Genomic DNA, 23,238 nt, shown 5'->3' on the forward strand with positions numbered 1-23,238 from the left:
GTGCGTGTGTGTGTGTGTGTGTGTGTGTGTGTGTGTGTGTGTGTGTGCGTGTGTGTCCAGGCCATGCATCCATCTTTGCATTCAATTGAGCCTGACAGATATAGGATTTTTCAGTCAGACTAATGTCAATAAAATAAGGGAACCTTTTAGAAAATATCCCAAAGCAGATATCTCTAACTTGTGTAACAAAAGGTTGCTGAAACATTAAAAACTACATTGACTGGAATAACGGACAGTTACTAGAAATAAAATGTTTATATTTCCTTATGATATTACCATCTCACACTCAACATGGAATTTTAAATCATGTGTTGAGCTTTTTAAGAAAACTGTGTTTTTCTTTTGTCCAAATTTAGTATTAATCTGTCAATTAATTAATCTTTCAATTGTTTTTTGTTAAGATTAACATTAATTTTGGACAAAAAAAACCATTAAAAAGTTCCATTCATGAGTTAATATATATATATATATATATATATATATATATATATAGCGTTTTTGTTTTTTGTTTTTTTCGGAAACCGTCAATGGTATTGATAAGAGTACTCAACTAATGAGGAGCGAAATATCAATATATATATACACATACATATCTTTATATCTATTGATCTATCGATATAGTATATATCCATTCATCTTTTTCTACTCTGGTTAGAGCCTGTTTGTGCTGTCCTCTGAAGGTAGTGTATATATATATGTGTGTGTGTGTGTGTGTGTGTGTGTGTGTGTGTGTGTGTGTAATGAAATCACAGCTAATTAATTAAGCACATTCGATTAAGCTGAAATGTTAAAAGTTGTCATATGCCAGTATTTACCAGTAGTATCAGTACACTGATATCTCTGTCTGGTCCTTCTTTGTAAATAAGGTAAGATGTGCATGTATTAATATTGTGTATGTACACTACCGTTCAAAAGTTTGGGATCACCCAAACAATTTCGTGTTTTCCATGAAAAGTCACACTTATTCACCACCATATGTTGTGAAATGAATAGAAAATAGAGTCAAGACATTGACAAGGTTAGAAATAATGATTTGTATTTGAAATAAGAATTTTTTTACATCAAACTTTGCTTTCGTCAAAGAATCCTCCATTTGCAGCAATTACAGCATTGCAGACCTTTGGCATTCTAGCTGTTAATTTGTTGAGGTAATCTGGAGAAATTGCACCCCACGCTTCCAGAAGCAGCTCCCACAAGTTGGATTGGTTGGATGGGCACTTCTTTGAGCAGATTGAGTTTCTGGAGCATCACATTTGTGGGGTCAATTAAACGCTCAAAATGGCCAGAAAAAGAGAACTTTCATCTGAAACTCGACAGTCTATTCTTGTTCTTAGAAATGAAGGCTATTCCATGCGAGAAATTGCTAAGAAATTGAAGATTTCCTACACCGGTGTGTACTACTCCCTTCAGAGGACAGCACAAACAGGCTCTAACAGGTACTATTTAATGAAGATGCCAGTTGGGGACCTGTGAGGCGTCTGTTTCTCAAACTAGAGACTCTAATGTCCTTATCTTCTTGCTCAGTTGTGCAACACGGCCTCCCACTTCTTTTTCTACTCTGGTTAGAGCCTGTTTGTGCTGTCCTCTGAAGGGAGTAGTACACACCGGTGTAGGAAATCTTCAATTTCTTAGCAATTTCTCGCATGGAATAGCCTTCATTTCTAAGAACAAGAATAGACTGTCGAGTTTCAGATGAAAGTTCTCTTTTTCTGGCCATTTTGAGCGTTTAATTGACCCCACAAATGTGATGCTCCAGAAACTCAATCTGCTCAAAGAAGTGCCCATCCAACCAATCCAACTTGTGGGAGCTGCTTCTGGAAGCGTGGGGTGCAATTTCTCCAGATTACCTCAACAAATTAACAGCTAGAATGCCAAAGGTCTGCAATGCTGTAATTGCTGCAAATGGAGGATTCTTTGACGAAAGCAAAGTTTGATGTAAAAAAATTCTTATTTCAAATACAAATCATTATTTCTAACCTTGTCAATGTCTTGACTCTATTTTCTATTCATTTCACAACATATGGTGGTGAATAAGTGTGACTTTTCATGGAAAACACAAAATTGTTTGGGTGATCCCAAACTTTTGAACGGTAGTGTATGTGTCACAGTCGATTCCCCCAACCAGTGACTCCCTATATTTCGCTAATGTGTTGTCTTTCTCTTTGTGTATCTCTCTGTTTTGTCTGTCTTTATGATTGTCTGTCTGCGTGTGTGGTTTTACTGTTTGTCCAAATCCCTCTCTTTCTCTTTTCTGTCCCGCTTCCTTCACTTCCTTACATTTTTCGCTCCCTTTTTCCTTTGCTTTAACATCACATGAACCGTTTTGTGTGTCATTTAATTGTTTGTTTCCATTCTATGTGAGTTTTTTATGGATTGTTCTCTGTCACTGTGCTTTTGACTGTTTATTTGAAATGGTTCCGTGTGTATTTCCGTCAAATTGTCTTTCTATATATGTCCCTGGACATTTTTACTGTATTTTCCTCTTTGTCTCTGTCTGTCTGTATGTCTGTCTGTCGGTCTCTGTCTGTCTGTCTGTCTGTCTGCCCGTCCTTCTGTCTGCCGTTTCTCCTGGTGCCTGTCCCCATCCTGTCCCCTCCTCCAGCCTTTGTGACTTTGCTGAACGGGGACCAGGCTCAGGATGCCATCCGCTCCCTCCATCACAGCACAGTCCGGGGACGCTTGATAAACGTCACACTGCAGCCCACTGACTCCCTGCTCTGTGTCACCAACCTGCCCCACACCTTCACTGGCCAGCAGTTTGAGGAGCTGGTGCGCACCTATGGCAACATCGAGCGCTCCTTTCTTGTGTACAGCGAGCTGACGGGTCACTCCAAGGGATATGGGTTCGTTGAATACATGAAGAAGGACTCTGCGTCACGAGCTCGGTCAGAGCTACTGGGCCGGCCGCAGGTATGGTATGAGAAGCGAAAATGCCCCCTAGTAAGGGCAGTTTTCTTCTCTGTGTTACAATTTAAAATAATGCATTCAAATGTATTCATATGTTTGGGATGGGGATTGGGGGGTGGGGGTGGTTTTGACACACCTCGGATAAACATCACTGCAACACCAAAACCCTAAGTGATGCTTATTATATGAAACAAAGTTTTTTTCTCTGGATTTCCCCCCCCCCCTTTTTCTCCCCAGTTGTACCTGTCCAAATTGCCCCACTCTTTTGAGCTGTCCCGGTCGCTGCTCCGCCCCCTCTGCCGATCCGGGGAGGGCTGCAGACTATCACATGGCATCCTCCGATACATGTGGAGTAGCCAGCCGCTTCTATTCACCTGACAGTTGGGAGTTTGGCCAGGGGGACGTAGCGCACGGGAGGATCATGCTATTCCCCCCAACCAGAAGAGGCGCTAATGCAGCGACCAGGACACATACCCACATCCGGCCGAACCGGAGGTAACACGGGGATTCGAACTGGCGATCCCCATGTTGGTAGGCAGTGGAATAGACCGGTACGCTACCCGGATGCCCCATGAAACAAAGTTTCGGCACCAGTGCACCACTAGCATAAGTCATCTGTCAAATACAATTTTCAGACTCCTGTATCTGACTTTATCCATACCTAAGTGCGAGTGTTTTAACAGGCCAGCTCACAAGTAGCCAAGGCTCGGTGTTTTCGGTTTTTATTTATGTGTATCTGTAACGTTATTAGATCAGTATATACCAAGGGAAAATTGAAATTATATAACTTTAATTATAAACCTATACTCTAGCCATCAAACACAATAAATTCATTACAACCGTGCTACACAAATGCGTAGATGGTTGGTATGCTGTATGAAAAAAGTCACAATATAACAAGAATCACCCTTTTACCAGAGTGGACTACAAAATCATTTGCCGTCAAATTCATGCATATTCTGGGCGTCCGGGTGGCGTGGCAGTCTATTTCATTGTCTACCAACATGGGGATCTCTGGTTCGAATCCCCGTGTTACCTCCGGCTTGGTCGGGCGTCCCTACAGACACAATTGGCTGTGTCTGCAGGTGGGAAGCCGGATGTGAGTATGTGTCCTGGTCGCTGCAGTAGCGCCTCCTCTGGTCGGTCAGGGCGCCTGTTTGGCGGGGAACTTTGGGGAATAGCGTGATCCTCCCACGCGCTACGGCCCCCTGGTGAAACTCCTCACTGTCAGTTGAAAAGAAGCGACTGGGACTTCACATGTATCGCAGGAGGCATGTGGTAGTCGGCAGCCCTCCCGGGATCGGCAGAGGGGGTGGAGCAGCGACCGGGACAGCTCGGAAGAGCGGGGTAATTGGCCAGATACAATTGTGGAGAAAACGGGGGGAAAATTCCACAAAAATAAAAAATAAAATCATGCATGTTCAAATACAAACAAGAACAAAAAATGGTGGATAGCTACAGCTGCCTTTAGGCCATCACAGCTGAGTTGCAGCTGCCAGCCTGCCACACATTTACTTTGTCAGAAGCAGTTAGTTGACAGACGTGTTGCATGATTATGACATGAGCACAACACTATCAGTAAGTTGATCACCCATCCTTGTAGAGAGACAAGCCAAAAATGTTGTGGAGGGATGAAACTGAATTTTAATTTCTAACAACAAACGAAAGAATAATTTTGCTCTGTTTTGTTGTGTTTTATGATGTAAGCCATCAATTTTTGCTACTTTACGATTATTGTGGGCAGTGTGGTGTGGCGTCATTGCATATTGAAAGGACTGCAATGTATATGTGTGTTTCTCTATCCCCCCCCCCCTGCACACACAGCTTAAATGTCAACCCCCGCCTATGCTAATGGACCATGATATCAGACCCAAGATATATTATACAGCAATATTTTTTTTCTTTTTTACTAAAATATTCTTATCCTGTTTGTGCAGGGGGATCGTTCATTGGTGGTGCAGTGGATGGATGTGAACCAACTAAGCCATGAACAGCACCTCCATTCTAAGTGTCTTTGTGTGGACAGGCTGCCTCTGGACCTTTGTGACTCAGAAGAACTGACCCAGCTCTTTTCTGACACGTATAAACCTGTCTTCTGCCAGGTGAGTCAGCGTCTGTGTGTGTGTGTGTGTGTGTGTGTGTGTGTGTGTGTGTGTGTGTGTGTGTGTGTGTGTGTGTGTGTGTGTGTGTGTGTGTGTGTGTGTGTGTGTGTGTAATGAGTTTTAGCGGATGTGTGTTTTAGGATACTCAGATCAGCACTACCAACCCAACTACTTGTGAGCTCTAGCAAAGTAGCCAGTGATGCTACCAGTCTCTTCATGCCAGTTAGCATAATAAGTGTGTGTTAATTCTCAAATGTATCCCATTGTGTTCCAGCATGTTGACAGCAGGGCAGCACGGTGACGCAGTGGTTAGCACGGTCGCAGCACAGAAAGAAGGTCCTGGGTTCGAGCCCCGGGGTAGTCCAACCTTGGGGGTCATCCTGGGTTATCCTTTGTGTGGAGTTTGCATGTTCGCCCCGTGTCTGTGTGGGAGGGCTCCGGTTTCCTTCCGCAGTCCAAAGACATGTAAGTCAGGTGAATCGGCCGTACTAAATTGTCCCTAGATATGAATGTGTGTGTGTATGTCGGCCCAGTGTGATAGTCTGGCGGCCTGTCCAGGATTTCTTCCTGCCTGCTGCCCAATGACTGCTGGGATAGGATCCAGCATCCCTGCGACCCTGAGAGCAGGATAAGTTGTTCGGAAAATGGATGGATGGATGGATGTTGACAGCAGAGACAACCAAGACTTAGCTGACAGCATGACAGACTTACAATAATGTGACAGGGGCTGCCAAGCCGGTTTGTCATCTTTACATCTCACAGAAAGGTGAGATCAGCTCAACAAAAGCAGATCTGTTGGTTACACTTAAACTAGAAGCTAAAGCAGAAGGCTGTGGCTTGTTTGACGTTGCTTTGCTGTGGAAGTTAGTTTTGAGAAATTTTTTACAAAACTTCTGAATGTTATTCAAACCGCCTTTGTAAAGTTCCATGCCTTTAAACATCAGAAACATCCAAGAAAACTTAATCCATTGGAACCGTCCGGGTAGCATAGCAGTCTATTCCATTGGCTACCAACACGGGGATCACCAGTTCGAATCCCCGTGTTAACTCCGGCTTGGTCGGGCGTTCCTACAGACACAATTGGCCGTGTCTGTGGGTGGGAAGCCGGATGTGGGTGTGTGTCCTGGTCGCTGCACTAGTGCCTCCTCTGGTCGGTCGGGGTGCCTGTTCAGGGGGAAGGGGGAATAGCGTGATCCTCCCATGTGCTATGTACCCCTGGGGAAACTCCCCACTGTCAGGTGAAAAGAAGCGGCTGGTGACTCCACATGTATCGGAGGAGGCATGTGGTAGTCTGCAGCCCTCCCCGGATCGGCAGAGTGGGTGGAGCAGCGATCGGAACGGCTTGGTGGAGTGGGGTAATTGGACAGATACAATTGTGGAGAAAAAGGGGTGAAAATCCCCCCCCAAAAAAAAACCTCCATTGGCAGTGCTTTTGTGGCACTGCTGCAGTTACTCCATGTGATGATTACATGTGTGGTTAATACCGCTATACATCCATCCAGCCATCCATCCATCCATTATCTGAACCACTTATCCTGCTCTCAGGGTCAAGGGGATGCTGGAGGCTATTCCAGCAGTCACTGGGCGGCAGGCGGGGAGACACCCTGGACAGGCCGCCAGGCCATCACAGGGCTGACACACACACACACACACACACACACACACACACACACACACACACACACACACACACACACACACACACACACACCCATTCATACCTAGGGGCAATTTAGAATGGCCAGTTCACCTGACCTACATGTCTTTGGACTGTGGGAGGAAATCGGAACCCCTGGAGGAAACCCACACAGACACGGGGAGAACATGCAAACTCCACACAGAGGACGACCCGGGACGACCCACCAAGGTTGGACTACCCCGGGACCCAGGACCTTCTTGCTGTGAGGCGACTGCGCTAACCACTGCGCCACCATGCCGCATAATACAGCTTTACAATACAAATAATTAGGTGTTCTAGCTTTATGATGTCGATGGATCCCCCGGGCCCAGGGTGTTTAGCACAGGTTGAAATATGTCACTCTGTGTTTTCGTCAATTCTGGCAACAAGCACATAACCTACACATCCACAAAGACACACACAAACACACATACTTGCAAACACACACAGAGTGCTACATAACCAGGTAAGATGTGTTGATGTGAAATAGTTTTCGGTGGTCAACAAACCCTCTGCACCAGCAGTTACAGCAGTTTGGTTGCTTTAATATCAACTCATTACCTAAGTCACTGCATTCTACCGTGTGCGGTTTTTTTTTTCTATTCTGACCTGCATTATCCTCTCACTCCAGCATTTTATCCTGATCTGTTTCTTACATGTTAGTCACTCTCCATGACCCTGTTCTGCTCCATCCTTTTTCATTAAATCCACCCCTGCACGCTCATTTAGACATCACTCAAAGGGTATACACTCACCGGCCACTTTATTAGGCACACCTGTCCAACTGCTCGTTAACGCAAATTTCTTATCAGCCAATCACATGGCAGCAACTCAATGCATTTAGGCATGTAGACATGGTCAAGACGATCTGCTGCAGTTCAAACCCAGCATCAGAATGGGGAAGAAAGGTGATTTAAGTGACTTTGAACGTGGCATGGTTGTTGGTGCCAGATGGGCTGGTCTGAGCATTTCAGAAACTGCTGATCTACTGGGATTTTCACGCACAACCATCTCTAGGGTTTACAGAGAATGGTCTGAAAAAGAGAAAATATCCAGTGAGCGGCAGTTCTGTGGGTGAAAATGCCTTGTTGATGCCAGAGGTCAGAGGAGAATGGCCAGACTGGTTCGAGCTGATAGAAAGGCAACAGTAACTCAAATAACCACTCATTACAACCGAGGTATGCAGAAGAGCATCTCTGAACGCACAATACGTCGAACCTTGAGGCAGATGGGCTACAGCAGCAGAAGACCACACCGGGTGCCACTCCTGTCAGCTAAGAACAGGAAACTGAGGCTACAATTCGCACAGGCTCACCAAAATTGGACAATAGAAGATTGGAAAAATGTCGCCTGGTCTGATGAGTCTCGATTTCTGCTGCAACATTCGGATGGTAGGGTCAGAATTTGGCGTTAACAACATGAAAGCAAAGCAATCCAATAGAGCACCTTTGGGATGTGGTGGACTGGGAGATTCGCATCATGGATGTGCAGCCGACAAATCTGCAGCAACTGCGTGATGCTATCATGTCAATATGGACCAAACTCTCTGAGGAATGTTTCCAGTACCTTGTTGAATCTATGCCACGAAGGATTAAGGCAGTTCTGAAGGCAAAAGGGGGTCCAACCCGGTACTAGCAAGGTGTACCTAATAAAGTGGCCAGTGAGTGTATGTCAGCTACTGCATTTCCAGTTTTAGCTCCACCCCTCTCCCCAAATCCCACACATAAATCAATACACCCACAGCATCCTGGTCCCATGATGCTTTGTGGGTGTTGAGCTCATGTTGCTCCACTGTTGCAGAGCCAGCAGGCTTTGACCTATGGCCCAGCATGTTGTGTAAGTGCATATGTGTTACTGCACATTAGTTCACGTGGAGTTGCGTGTGTGTTTTTGTACTTGAGATGCATTGGTCATGATATTCGTTAGACACACACAGTGTGGGTAATATTATAATGATCTTTACATAGGAAACAGAAACGGCATAGAGAGGGATAAATGAAGGGGTGGAGTACAAGCAGCAGTCAGTTATTTTTTTCTCAAATCATATTTTCTCTTTAGACAAATATGTGATTTCTACGTAGCAGGGTGCTTCTTCCAAGGTGCAGTAGGATTTATTAATGCGATGACTGATGCATATCGAGGATGGCAGATCTTTCTTTTTTCTCCTCTGTGTTTTCTGCCTTAGCTTCCCTTCACAACAAGTTTTTTTTATCTGTTTTGCTTTTCCTTTCCATGCCATTATTATTTAAATTTTTTCTAGCAACATGTTTTATCAACGTAGGCTCATTTAAAGGTGCAGAGGATCGCTGCATTGTTTGCTGATTACGCCCACTTGCTTCGCACTTGCAGTCCTCAGCAAACTATTTAGCGACCTCGGTGAAAAATTTCCACTGAGGGCGTTGGCAAGTGTGCTGTGTATCCGATACCTTGCTATTTGAATTTATTTGTCTTGTGTGCCTTGATCTGTTGTTATTCACATTGCTGAGCTATAGAGGTCAGGATTCAAGCTGAATTACACATAGCACATGAAGTGATGAAAATAATCAAGAGTAATGCATCAATATAATGATTAAAAAAATGAAACTAATAGTGTAAAAATGTTGCCTGTCACAGATTCCTAAAGGGGAATTCCTTATTTTAGAGGTAGCCAGTGGACAGGGTCAGCTGTAGAACAGCGCTCACAATGCAGGCAGGGTTTCATCTGCATTCATCTGCATCTTGCTCAAGGACACAACCCCAGGGTCCTCCACTTGAAAGATGGTCACCCTACACACTTTGTCCCCGTCATGTTGAACAGAAAAGTTCATTTGAGATGCGAACTACATGTTCATCTGTACAGATCAATACCCGATTTCTCTCTGGAAGGCACTTCAAGCGATCTTTATTACATAAACCCTCCACCTCTGGCGTGTGGACCGAAAATCATAGTCCCGTCATCGCTCCCCGATTCCTCACAGCACCGTTAACCTGTCCCCTTGGCCCTAAATCCTGTAATTCTGCTGCCTACAGAAAGACCTCCCCCAGGTAATGCTGTGGAATGATTCAGCCAGGAGAGATGGAAGGAGAAGAGGGTCAAGAATGTCAACTGCATTAGCGGGTTGGACAGAAGAATTGGATGTAGAAAGAGCAAGATGGAAAGAAGTGGAGGGCGAGTAGAGAGGACTTAAAATGCCAGACCTATTAGGAGGAGGAGGGATGGATGGATGACGTGATGGAGAGGGCTGAGCATGTCAGGCCTAATAAAGCGGGGGATGGAGAGAGAGAAAGAGGGATGGAGTGTTGAGGTGAAACAACTGGGTGGGCTCAGAACAAGACGTGGATGAGATATTTACAGACAAAAATGTAACAGTGACTGTTGAAAATTAAGCAAGGGGAAAAAAACTCCCATTCAAACAAAGCAAGGAACCACTCGCCAGAGGGAAAAGAAAATGGGCAGGGGTGCTGTATAACTGTCTGTGACAAGAGGCTGAAGCAGCAGATAGAGCGAGGAAGGAGAAAAAAGGACGGAAGGGATGATGGAAGGCTTGGAGAAGATTCAACAGGGGAATAACGGCAGATTATTCTGATTCGGATAATATGTCTCCTTTGGTGCAGCACAGCCCCGGTCAGGGAATTGGCTGACAAACATTTGCATCGAATACACACTAGATAACGCCCATTGCAACCTTTATTCCTCAACACTACCCACAAACACTCTTTTACCTTTTTTTACCACTTCACAACATCTCCCAGGTAGAGTACTCTGCTACAGTTTGTGCGATGCTTAAACTACAGTGAAACTTAACAGCAGACAGCAACTCCTGTCTGTGGTATAAAGATGGATGTGTGAAGGGACAGACTGACAGTTTGATGGGTGGGAGGATGGCAGAATGGAGTAATGGATTGATGAACTGCAAGACACAGAAGAGTGGCTAGATGCTGGGATGGAATAGAAAACAAAGCATATGACTCATAAATCACTGTCCACAGCTACTGGCATGGTACAGAGGAGCACAAATAATTAGCTTTATTGTGCTTTCAGAAAATGTCAGTTCTCACATTTTTTTTTATTCCGAAGCAGCAATCAAAAGTGCATGTCCAATTATAGGATTTTGTTTTTTCGTTAATGCCAAAAAGCTGATCAAAAATATAAGATATATAAAAACAAATTAACAAGAATTATGAGAATCAGCAAAAAGGATTATTACAGTAAATTACTAGAGGACAACAAAAACAATATTAAACAAACATGGAATGTATTAAATGGCATTATTAAAAAAGGAAGTGGGAAGGCAGGATACCCTAACCATTTCCTGACTAGAAATAATTCAGCTATTAATGACATGGCCATGGTTGCAAATGAGTTCAATAAGTTTTTTGTCAGTTTTGGTCCTGATTTGGCTGAGGAAAGTGCAAAGACCAGTAGCAGAGATAATGTGGAAAGCAAGAAAATATCTGTCAAAGAATCCATATTTATAAGGGGAACAAATGAAAAAGAAATTATTGATACAGTTAAAAATTTCAAGAACAAGAAGTTCACTGACTTGAATGGAATAGACATGTTTATTGTTCAAAATATCATCGAATGCATTGCAAAACCTTTGTCTCACATTTGTAACCAATCCCTACGAACTGGTGTTTTTCCAAACAAAATGAAAACAGCCAAAGTCATACTAATCTATCAGTCTGGTGATAAACACATCCTTTCAAATTACAGACCTGTTTCCTTGCTTCCACAGTTCTGAAAAATACTAGAAAAATATACTTTTCAAGAATACATGACTTCATCACAAAACACAATGTACTGTATGATCAGCAATACGGTTTTAGAGCAAACAGAACAACTTCACTTATAGAATTTATAGATGAAATAACAATGGCAATAGAAAACAAAAAAATATGCAATAGGGGTATTTTTGGATCTAAAAAAAGCATTTGACACTGTAGACCATGAGTTATTACTGAAAAAACTACAATCATATGGAATTAGAGGAACAGCACTCTCCTGGTTAACCAGCCATCTAAAAGACCGATATCAATATGTTGAATTACAAAATTTCAAATCTCACTGACTGAAAGTCACATGTGGGGTCCCCCAGGGCTCAGTGTTGGGACGATTGCTGTTTATTCTTTGTATAAACAATATTTGTGCAGTGTCTGACTCTCTGAAAGCCATTTTATTTGCTGATGACACAATTTTATTTTGCTGTGGGGATCATCTGGATCAACTCCTGGATATAGTGGAAAAGGAACTGATGAAGTTCAAGATGTGATTTGATGCAAACAAACTAACATTGAATTTAAGTAAAACACAATTTATAATCTTTGGTAACCGTAAAATTAACTCAAACAAGAAACTCATGATTAACAATGTAGAAATAGAAAGAGTGACTGAAATTAAATTTCTTGGGGTAATAGTGAACAATAAATTATGTTGGAAACCACATATATAAATTATACCAAGGCTAAAGTATCCAAATCAGTCGCAATACTATTCAAAGTCAAAGATCTTCTAAATCAAGCTTCGCTTTACACCTTGTACTGTTCCCTCATACTTCCATACATCACCTACTGTGTGGAAGTGTGGGAGAACACATATAAAACCAACACTGATTCAATCTTCATTATTCAAAAAAGAGCCATAAGGATAGTAAACAAAGCCAATTACAGAGAACCAACAAACCAACTCTTTATCAAACTAAAATCACTAAAATTCGAAGATCTGGTGGATTTTAAAACTGCTCAAATCATGTACAAAGTATTAAATCATAAAGTGCCCGACAGTATCCAGGGGTTGTTCCAGCTGAGGGAAAGTAATTATGACCTGAGAGGAATATGTGTGTGGACAAATGCAATATATCATTGTGTCACAACCAAAGGAGTCAGGGTATGGAACAATTGCAGTGATGAAATGAAAACATGTGAATCAATAATCAAATTTAAAAGACTCTTTATAAATAATATTTGAACAGATATGGGATGGAGCTGTTCTGTTGAATGAATTCTCTTTGTGTGATTTACTAGACTTCATGGTCACTGGTGGTAGATGATTGAGTTTTCATTTAAATCACACAGTTCACTGTTGAAATATTAAAATAGAAAAAGGGGGTAGGACTAGAAAAGTTTTTAACTTCTGCCTGCTCCTTTTCGAACGGCCGAGATTTGAAATTAATGTTTGATGATGATATCGTTTACTTGTTTTGATTTTTGTTTTCATTATACATTTTATTTTTTTAACGTTCGAAATAAACTGAATAAACTAAACTAAATTAAAACTAAACTAAACTAAACTAGAAAGATGGCCATCACAATTACTGACAATCACTGCTGCACGACTAATTAAAGCCTGTTAAAGTATTAGATTTATTCAAATTAGAGAGTTGACACACTCACTGGCCCCCTCTGCTCATCATCAGAGTATAATCCAAGAAGTGTCTCATTTCATTAGTCTTTCTTATAGTCACAGCTGTAAAAATCAGAATCCATTTATTGGCCAAGTATATTTGTCCAGATGGTTTGATTTGTTTGAGCCAACTGAGATACATATCACAGACACTGATAGCTGTAAACTGAATGTCCATTTTCTATTATCAACTATTATCAATGCATCATGCAATTATGAATAGTATAAGGGGGTAGGACTAGAAAAGTTGGACAGCACGGTGGCGCAGTGGTTAGTGCAGTCACCTCACACACACACACACACACACACACACACACACACACACACACACACACACCTAGGGACAATTTATTATGGCCGATTCACCTGACCTACATGTCTTTGGACTGTGGGAGGAAACCGGAGCCCCCGGAGGAAACCCACACAGACATGGGGAGAAGATGCAAACTCCACACAAAGGACAACCCCCAAGGTTGGACTACCCCGGGGCTCGAACCCAGGACCATCTTGCTGTGAGGCAACTGTGCTAACCACTGCGCCACCGTGCCACCGTTTTCTTTAACATGTTCAATAAAAATTGATTGAATGATTGATTGATATTTGCACTTAAAGGAATTTCGCTTAGCGGTTGCTTGTATATTTGTTAAAGACATAATAAAAAAATAATAAAAGCAATAAAAACGGTATATAAAGAAGAACAGGGTATGTGTGTGTGTGTGTGTGTGTGTGTATATATATATATATATATATATATATATATATATATAAAATCCAGTGAGTCAAGTAAATTCTTGGAGACAGTACAAGCCTGTTTCATGCCATAAGATATATATATATAAATCAAATCAAATCAATTTTATTTGTATAGCCCAATATCACAAATTACAAATTTGCCTCAGTGGGCTTAACAGCAACACAACATCCTGTCCTTAGACCCTCTCATCGGATAAGGAACAACTCCCCAACTTCCTATATATATATATATCTATATATATCTATATATATCTATATATAGATATATATATAGATATAGATATAGATATAGTATATATAATAGTATATCGTATATAATACTATATAAACAACCTAAAAACCAAATATAGACAATAGAATAAAGATGAGAGAAGAAAAAATAGAGTATATTATTGCACTGTAAGTAATTCACTGCAGTAATTGCACTATTGAATATTGCACTTTGTTAGAGTGAATAAATAGATCGCAGTTGGTGGTCGTGGTGGTGATGGGGGCGGGGGGAAGGTGCAGTGTAGAAGTGATTAACCATTAAGGAGCTTTATTGCGTGTGGGAAGTAGCTGTTGCTGTGGCGGGAGGTTCTAGTTTTTACAGTCCTGAAGCTCTCTGGAAGGAAGCGAGTGGTGATCTTGGGTGAGAAGGATCGCTGATGATCTCGTCCGCCCTTCTTCTTGACCTGGAAGCATAGAGGCCCTGAAGGGTGGAAAGGTCACAGGCAATGTTTATTTCTGATGACCCATTGCAGTCTGGCATTAACCTGGGATCGATGATAGCGGTTTAAAACTGGACCATCATCGTCAGTAGCAGGTTGATTTTCCTCAGTTGCCTGAGGAAAAACATCCTCTGCTGTGCCTTTTTTGTGACTGTGTTGATACGTTGCTCCCGTTTCAGTTCTCGGGAGATTGTGGTTCCGAGGAACCTGAAGGAGTCCGTCATGGAGACTGGTGAGCCATGGATGGTGATCAGAGAGAGGGGGGGGTGGGTTCCTGAATTCCACTATCATCTCTACAATCTATAGGGCATTTAGCTCCAGGTTGTTTTGACTTAATGATGGTCCCTCAAGGTCTGTTAGGTTGGTTAGATCCCAACTCCAACAGAGGTGTTTTAATCAACACCCCTTGAGAGTCATGGCTTATTCTTATTCTCTTGAGTTTCTACTTCTGGCGATCTTCTATCAGCAGTCACTCATCATTCACTCAGTCACACGCTTGCTCTCTGTCTGTCCCATTTTCTCTTTAACACACACACACACACACACACACACACACACACACACACACACACACACACACACACACAATTTATCTTCTACCTCTCCAATTCTCATTATAGAACTGTTAAAGTCAGACTTGTCACAGTGACAGTGACAGGTCAAGTGTCTTCCTACATATAGACAGTTGTGACAAGACAGTCATGACATCCTCTCTGTGATCAGATGGCTGATGCTGCCTTTGCACAATATGCACACAGACACACACAAACACACTCACAAGGTTCAGATGCAGCTCAGCCCTGTCATTGTCACAGTCGATCTCTATTGGCAGGGGGCTGGACCTTGAGGTTAAGAGCTGTCACACACACTGACAGGCAGCTTAAGGGACCCAGGGTTCTACACACACACACACACACACACACACAAGTGACCTGAGGGAATGTTTGTGTGTATGAACACTAACACAGCATGTCCTGTAGTTTGACCCCTAGGTCCTTTAAGGGCTAACCCCAGTGACCCCTCGGTGTCAAGCTAAGTTTGTCACTCCTCTTATCAGTAGTCCAGCAAGAATTTTCATGTTTTACTACATGCCAGATTACAAAAAAAACATCAGCCAACATCATCAGACATTATTCCTAATAATAACTTGCTTCATGATGTCATTTGAAAAAAAACTTTTTGGGGATCCCCCCCCTTTTTCTCCCCAATTGTATCCACCCCCACTCTTCCGTGGCATCCTGGATTGCTGCTCCACCTCCTCTGTCGATCCGGAGAGGGCTGCAGACTACCACATGCCTCCTCCGATACATATGGGAGGATCACGCTATTCTCCCCTCCCCCCCGACAGGTGCCCCGACCGACCAGAGGAGGTGCTAGTGCAGCAACCAGGACATACACCCATATCCGGCTTCCCACCCGCAGACATGGCCAATTGTGTCCGAACAAGCCGGAGGTAACACAGGGATTTGAACCGGCGATCCCCGTATTGGTAGGCAACGGAATAGACCGCCATGCTACCCGGATGCCCATTTGAACATTTTTTAATTCTATATTAACAATCCTGACTAAAAGCTTGGAGGACCATACTCTCATGTAGGAAATAGAGGTGGGTGCCGCTTCTGTTTTCTTTGTGTGAGGGAGCAAATTGCCACCATAGATAACAGTTAAAACCTTGCAATGACACCAAAGTAACCCACAATATGATCCCTTCACATAATGCTGTCGAACATTTGAATATTCAGATACCCCCATTCAAGACAGAGAAGCCAGGTTATTCCAACTGGCTGCACTTTTGAGGGATCTTTCTGGTCTCAGGAAAATCTGCTGCAACAACATCTCTGGAGTGTTGCTTTATGTAGAGCTGTCTCATTTGGCAGAGGTCTTTTGAAATATTTTTGAAAAGTTAATTCTTACAAGGTGCATGCACTCACACATGCCTGATAAATCTTTTGCAGACTGAAAACACGCACACACATTTCGTGAAACACTGATTGAAACCACCTTGATTGTCATTGCTTGCTTAAGTCAAGTCAATTTTATTTGTTTCACCCAATATCACAAATTTGCCTCAGGGGGCTTTACAGCAACACAACATCCTGTCCTTAGACCCTCGCATCGGATAAGCAACAACTCCCTAAAAAAAACCTTTAACAGGAAGAAAAATAGGAAGAGACCTCGGGGAGAGCAATAGAGGAGGGATCTCTCTCCCAAGACGGACAACGTGCAATGGATGTTGTGTTTACACAATTTACACAATGCAACATTGAAAGAGGATAACAGAATTGTAATGGAATTATAAGATATATGAAGAATATGATGAAGAGGATACCAAGCAGTGTCCAGACATCACCAGAACAGCCCAGGACCCGAGCCATGTTACCACCATCACCATCTTACAATGCATACACACACGTGCATCCACACACTTACACGAAGTCAGTCATGCACTTTTTTTTCTTTCTTTTTTTTTTAGATTATTTTTTGGCACTTTCCGCCTTTATTTGATAGCGATAGTCGAGAGAGAAACTGGAAAGGCAGGGGAGAGAGAGCAGATGACATGCAGCAAAGGGCCTGGGCCGGATTTGAACCCAGGCCACTGTAGCAAGGACTCAGCCCCATGCGGTACGCGCGCTCCACTAGGTCAGCCACCAGGGCGCCCCAGTCATGCACATTTAATGATAGTTTCAATCCAAGTATAATATGAATCTTTGGTAACACTTTCTATGAAGCTTGTATCTATAACGCCCTATAAGCATCTATTGCATCTATAACGCCCATACTTTCCTATAATGTGTATTACAATGACTAACGGCTATGGCTGAAGACTGTGAAATCGCACTGAAGTCTCATTATGCATCTCTACAAAGCTTCAGTAAACAAGTTGGCTATGATGCATTATGATATTTGACAGATAAACAGGCTAATGATGACATTTATAACGCATAAATCCGTTTTAAATTGACATAATGTATCATAAAGGTGGTTATGAGGTGTTGTGAGGGCGTATACATGGTTATAATGAATCTTACAATGACTTATAGCTACTACACTTATAGGGTGTTATAGATGCTTATAGGGCGTTATTGATGCAAGCTTCGTAGAAAGTGTTACCAAATCTTTTCCATTCTTACTGCATCATGACGTATGCACCACAGTTTGCCCACTGGCTCAATGGCTGCTGGCATGTAGTCATAATTCATCGCAAGTTTTTGTTTTGCTCTTCACTCTCTGACATCACTTCCTTAATCTTTCTCACTCTTCTGCCCACTCTGTCATGGGCTAGTTTACTCATGGACTGGTATTTTTCCTCATTCTCTACTTACCTTACCTCTCTCTCTCTCTCTCTCTCTCTCTCTCTCTCTCTCTCTCTCTCTCTCTCTCTCTCTCTCTCTCTCTCTCTCTCTCTCTCTCTCTCTCTCTCTCTCCTGTCTCCTACTCCCTTTGCCTTCCTCCATCTCTGGAGTAGCAGATTGCTTCAGGCCATTTACATAAAGTTTGCTTAATGTATGCTGACGGTGGTGGCCTATCGACCTACTCCTCCACACAATCATTCTGCTCTTTCCATCCATCCATCCACCCATCCATCTCTTCTCCATCTCAACCAGAGGGAACAGCATATGAAAAAGAGGAGAGTGGGCAGAGTATGAGTGGGGGGGTGGGGCTGCTTCACAGAGAGAGTTGAGGCAAACACTGTAACTATTTGTATAACTGAAGATAAATATTATGAATCTAGATGCTGTAATATTGTAGCTGGCTATGATCTTTAATTCCATAATTGTCTTATACTTGTTTGATAAAATGACTAACAATAAATATGCCCCCCCACTCCCAGGGCTAATCAACGGGCCCTCTGCCCCCCACTGACACACATGTAAATATTGTGATCTGTCTATAAAACCTACTTCCTTTTTGCTGTTTATATTTTACTAGATCTGTTTTATATGTATATATGTATATTACACCGATCAGCCAAAACATTGAAACCACCTGACTAATATTGTGTAGATCCCCCTCCTGCTGCCAAAACAGCTCTGACCCGTCGATGCTATGGGCTCCACAAGACCTCTGAAGGTGTCCTCTGGTATCTGGTACCAGCACGTTAGCAGCAGATCCTTTAAGTCCTGTAAGTTGTGAGGTGGGACCTCTATGGATCGGACTAAAGCTAAATTCCTAGTGCATGTAATGCACATGGCAATAAAAGAACTTCTGATTTTTGTGGAGTTTTGTGTGAAGCTTTGCGATCTGGTGGGCCTTTTTGTGAACACTTAGATAAGGGTTCACTTGTTGTGAACACTTTCACTTACCTCTGTATCTCATTTTTCATTTGACTGGTTTCTAATATGATTTTAAAAACACATTCCTGAGAGGAAAACGAAACACCCGTGCAAAAACAATTGAAAGTTAATGGGTGAAAAACTTGTGCTGTTATACCACTATAACTAAGCTTTTGCTCTACCAGTATTAGTACTACTACTACTACTACTGCTACTACTACTACTACTTTCGGCTGCTCCCGTTAGGGGTCGCCACAGCTGATCATCCGTTTCCATCTCTTCCTGTCCTCTGCATCTTCCTCCGTCACACCAGCCACCTGCATGTCCTCCCTCACCACATCCATAAACCTCCTCTTTGGCCTTCCTCGTTTCCTCTCCCCTGGCAGCTCCATATCCAGCATGCTTCTCCCAATATACCCAGCATCTCTCCTCCACACGTGTCCAAACCATCTCAATCTTGCCTCTCTTGCTTTGTCTCCAAACCGTCCAACCTGCGCTGTCCCTCTAATATAATCATTCCTAGTATTAGCACTACTACTAATGCTACTAATGCTACTAATGATAACAACTATAATAAGCAACAACGAATGAGCCCTGCTAATGAGCGTGTATGGATATTGTTTTATATGTTTGAGCTTTTGTGCCTGACGTCCTGCTAGATATTTAACAGTTTTGAAATGAGGCTGCGCCATGTCAATGGTGACATGAATCTATAAATCACACTATTATTTAAAATGGATTCAGCCACTACTACCAATACATCACCTGGGGATGGTCTCTCTCTCTCTCTCTTTCTTTTTTTTTTTTGTAACTAGAAGCCATTAGCTCTTAGCCATATAAAGGGGTAGCCATTAGCGGCCAACATCCATTAACTATTCACTATCATCCTGTCTGCACTATTTAATTGCACTTAGCTGCAGACGCTAGTTGTAATAGAATTGATGACTCGAGCTTCAGTTGAAACTGGCCTCAGAGTTTTGTTTTTTTGGTGTGAATAAAACCGGTCCGCCGTATACCGTGAGGATCCACATCTACTGAATGTTAACTGTTATAGCGCATAGTCACATAGACAAAAAAAAAAATCAGCTATGTGTGTGTGTGTGTGTGTGAACGTGCACACGTGCATATGTCTGTGTATTCTCAGTTAAACCCCAGAGTGGTACTGCAGGAACAAGAGGATGTTTTTTTTTTTACAGCATGTCAGATAAGATCTTTTCCAGCATATCTGACAAAGGAGCTGAGACAAGCTCTTTTACCTCCATCGTAATACACTGCTGACAGTCTGCCTGTCTCCCTCCCCCCCCCTCTCTCTCACACACACACACACACACACACACACACACACACACACACACACACGCGAAGAACATACACACCCACTTAATAGTAATTGTTGGGATTGTAGGAAAAGTCTATCTGTCCTAAATATATTTACTGTTGTGCAGGTGAAAGATGTGTAGGTGTGTGTGTGTGTGTGTGTGTGTGTGTGTGTGTGTGTGTGTGTGTGTGTGTGTGTGTGTGTGTGTGTGTGTGTGTGTGTGTGTGTGTTGTTGTTGTTGCAGAGTGGGGTGTGTGGACCAGCTGTCCTGAGTTGGTCTAATTGACTCAGGACAGATAAATTGGTTTTTAGTCTCTGCAAAAGTCTCCCGAAAGTCTTCGGAGAAGTTTGTTAAGTAATTGAAAGCGCTTTGAGTGGCAGTTGCAGTTGGAAAGGCGCTATTAGAAAGTGCAACTTGATTGATTGATTAATAGTCTTTTTACATAGGTCTCAAGTCTGGTGATTTTAAAGCGTTGTTGTAATAAATGGGCTGTGGTGACCTCATTTACGACCTGTGTCCCGTGTCTCTGTGCCGGGGAATCCAGGTAGTGGCAGCCCATTTGTGTGTGTGTGTGTGTGTGTGTGTGTGTGTGTGTGTGTGTGTGTGTGTGTGTGTAAAATGTGTTTCCTAACATAATAGAGCCCAGAGATTATAGGAACAAGCTTGAGATAAGTGACACAGTGCCAGTTAAATAACTGGACAAGCTGAAAGTCCAGATGAGGCTGATGATTGTCGCCCACTTTCTCTGAGCAAACCCCCGTGGTTGATGTTAATTGAGTCTTCGTGGTGATTAATGGCGATTGATATATCTTTTTTTTTCTCATTTTTACGTTTCCATCCTTCCTTTCTTTTTCATGATGTTTGTCTATTTTTTTTGTGTGTGTGTTTGAAAGAGCAAATAATATTAGCCCATTACAGTGCTCTGCAATGTAAGTTTGAAAAACCGTTTCACAGAGGAAGTTGAGCGTCCTCTCAGTGCATGACCCGCCTGTCTTCCAGCTTGCTCAGGACGAGGGGAGCCCGGTGCGGGGCTTTGGCGTGGTGGAGTATGAGACCGCTGAGCAAGCAGAGGCCATCCTGATCGAGATGGACAGAATGCTTGTGGGAGGGCAAGAAATCCGTCTGTCCCTCTGCACGCCCGGCACCTCAGGGAGAAGCACCTTGGCAGCCCTCATTGCTGCCCAGGGTGTGGTGAGTAGGGTGCATTCATATTTTACATTTATCCTTGAGGCATTTAGCTGACACGCTTAGCTGAAGCGACGTGCAATAAGCGCAACAGTTGGGTAAGTTTTATTACAAGATTACCAAAATACACAGGGCGTCTGGGTGGCGTGGCGGTCTATTCCGTTGTCTACCGACACGGGGATCGCCAGTTCGAATCCCCGTGTTACCTCCGGCTTGGTCGGGCGTCCCTACAGACACAATTGGCCGTGTCTGTGGGTGGGAAGCCGAATGCGGGTATGTGTCCTGGTCGCTGCACTAGCGCCTCCTCTGGTCAATCAAAGCACCTGTTCGGGGAGGGGGGCTGGGGGGAATAGCGTGATCGTCCCACGCGCTACGTCCCCCTGGTGAAACTGCTCACTGTCAGGTAAAAAGAAGCGGCTGGCGACTCCACATGTATCGGAGGAGGCATGTGGTAGTCTGCAGCCCTCCCCGGATCGGCAGAGGGGGTGGAGCAGAGACCGGGAAAGCTCGGAAGAGTGGGGTAATTGGCCAGATACAACTGGGGAGAAAAAAGGGGCCCCCCCCCAAAAAAAAGATTACCAAATTACACACACGATATACACCCACAGATATATGTATGGGTGAAGACACTGCACTCCCCATGTTTAACGGTCATGTTGCATTTTCCCTTTTACCCTCCATCTCTATCTTGCATCTCTACAAACGTTACATGAACACATGCAGATTATTTACGCACCAAACTTTAAATTTGCAGCATAAACAACATATAACAGTGTTCCCTCATTATCAATGTTCTGTACTGAGTCTCTTTTCTCACCTCTTTTTTTTGTTGTTTTTTTTGTTTTGTTTGCATCTTTGCATTGAAATGCAGTGTGAATTGCAGGAGTAAAACAATATACAACTTGTTGTGCATGTGCAAATCTGAACTGGTAAATAGCAAGGAAAGGCAGAGGGACCAGCTTGTGGTATGCAAATGCACCACACAACTTCTGAAGTAAAGATAAAAAAGACCATCCGGCGTTCCTAGCGCCTGCAAAGTCTTGCTAAAAGCATATCAAAATAATTGCTCCTCGCTAGCTGCATAAAAAGCGCCACTGATTTCCGTGTCGATATTGGAGACATTCTTTCATACCAAATGTCAAAGCAAAAGGAATGAGCAAAGTAGGAAAAAGAGATTAATTCCAGTGCAAGGTGTAAAGAGAATCTCTCATTTTCTCTCTCGTCCTGTCTTCTCTCTCTCTCTCTCTCTCTCTCTCTCTCTCTCTCTCTCTCTCTCTCTCTCTCTCTCTCTCTCTCTCGCACACACACAAACAAAAAAAATCTGTCCACATATTTTAGCAAACACCCTACATCCATGTATGGATCTGATGCCCCGCGGCTAATTTCATTTCCCCGAGGTTTGTATGGACTCAGATTCCACACACCAGTGCAGAGCTGGAATGTTCTGTGTTGCTCCGGCGTCCCTCCCACGGAGTATTGATATGGCCGAGAGGAACTGAAGATAAACACGTTTCCCTTGGCCGCGTTCCTTATTACTTTCTTTATCTGCTTGAAATAAACCACACTCGCAGCCCCAGGGCACGCTACGACCACCGTGCACACTGTCATGAACACACAGCTAGACAATCTCACATGCAGAAATACAGCCGTTCACTCGTACAAAGGAGGCTAAAGAATACAACGATCTACATCACAGTTTATGCAGAGCCCCTGCCGGTCACGTGACCACGGGCGAACACGGTGGACTACCGTTAGCGCCTCTCTCTCTCTTCTCTGTCTTTACTTGGCTGTGGTTTGAAGTGTGGCCAGAGGAACTGGCACCAGGAAACCGCATGCTGAAGGCCAAATAGGTTAAGTAGCCTCTGGAACCAAGTTGAGTGGGTGCAGTGAGTACACGAGTAACGGACGTAAGGGTCAGTGACTTCAAA

General features: G+C 43.2%; 1 protein-coding gene across 1 annotated transcript in view; it reads left to right on the plus strand.

The window, feature by feature from the left end:
* Nucleotides 1–23,238, plus strand: part of raver2 (ribonucleoprotein, PTB-binding 2) — a 136,147-nt gene that overhangs the window by 77,999 nt on the left and 34,910 nt on the right. The window contains exons 3-5 of the mRNA XM_056277653.1: nt 2,603–2,910; nt 4,845–5,009; nt 21,125–21,316. Of these exons, the coding sequence (XP_056133628.1) occupies nt 2,603–2,910; nt 4,845–5,009; nt 21,125–21,316 (665 nt within the window). The remainder of the gene's footprint in view (nt 1–2,602; nt 2,911–4,844; nt 5,010–21,124; nt 21,317–23,238) is intronic.

The sequence above is a fragment of the Lampris incognitus genome, chromosome 3, assembly GCF_029633865.1.
Source record: "Lampris incognitus isolate fLamInc1 chromosome 3, fLamInc1.hap2, whole genome shotgun sequence".
In the NCBI taxonomy this organism is placed as follows: Eukaryota; Metazoa; Chordata; class Actinopteri; order Lampriformes; family Lampridae; genus Lampris; species Lampris incognitus.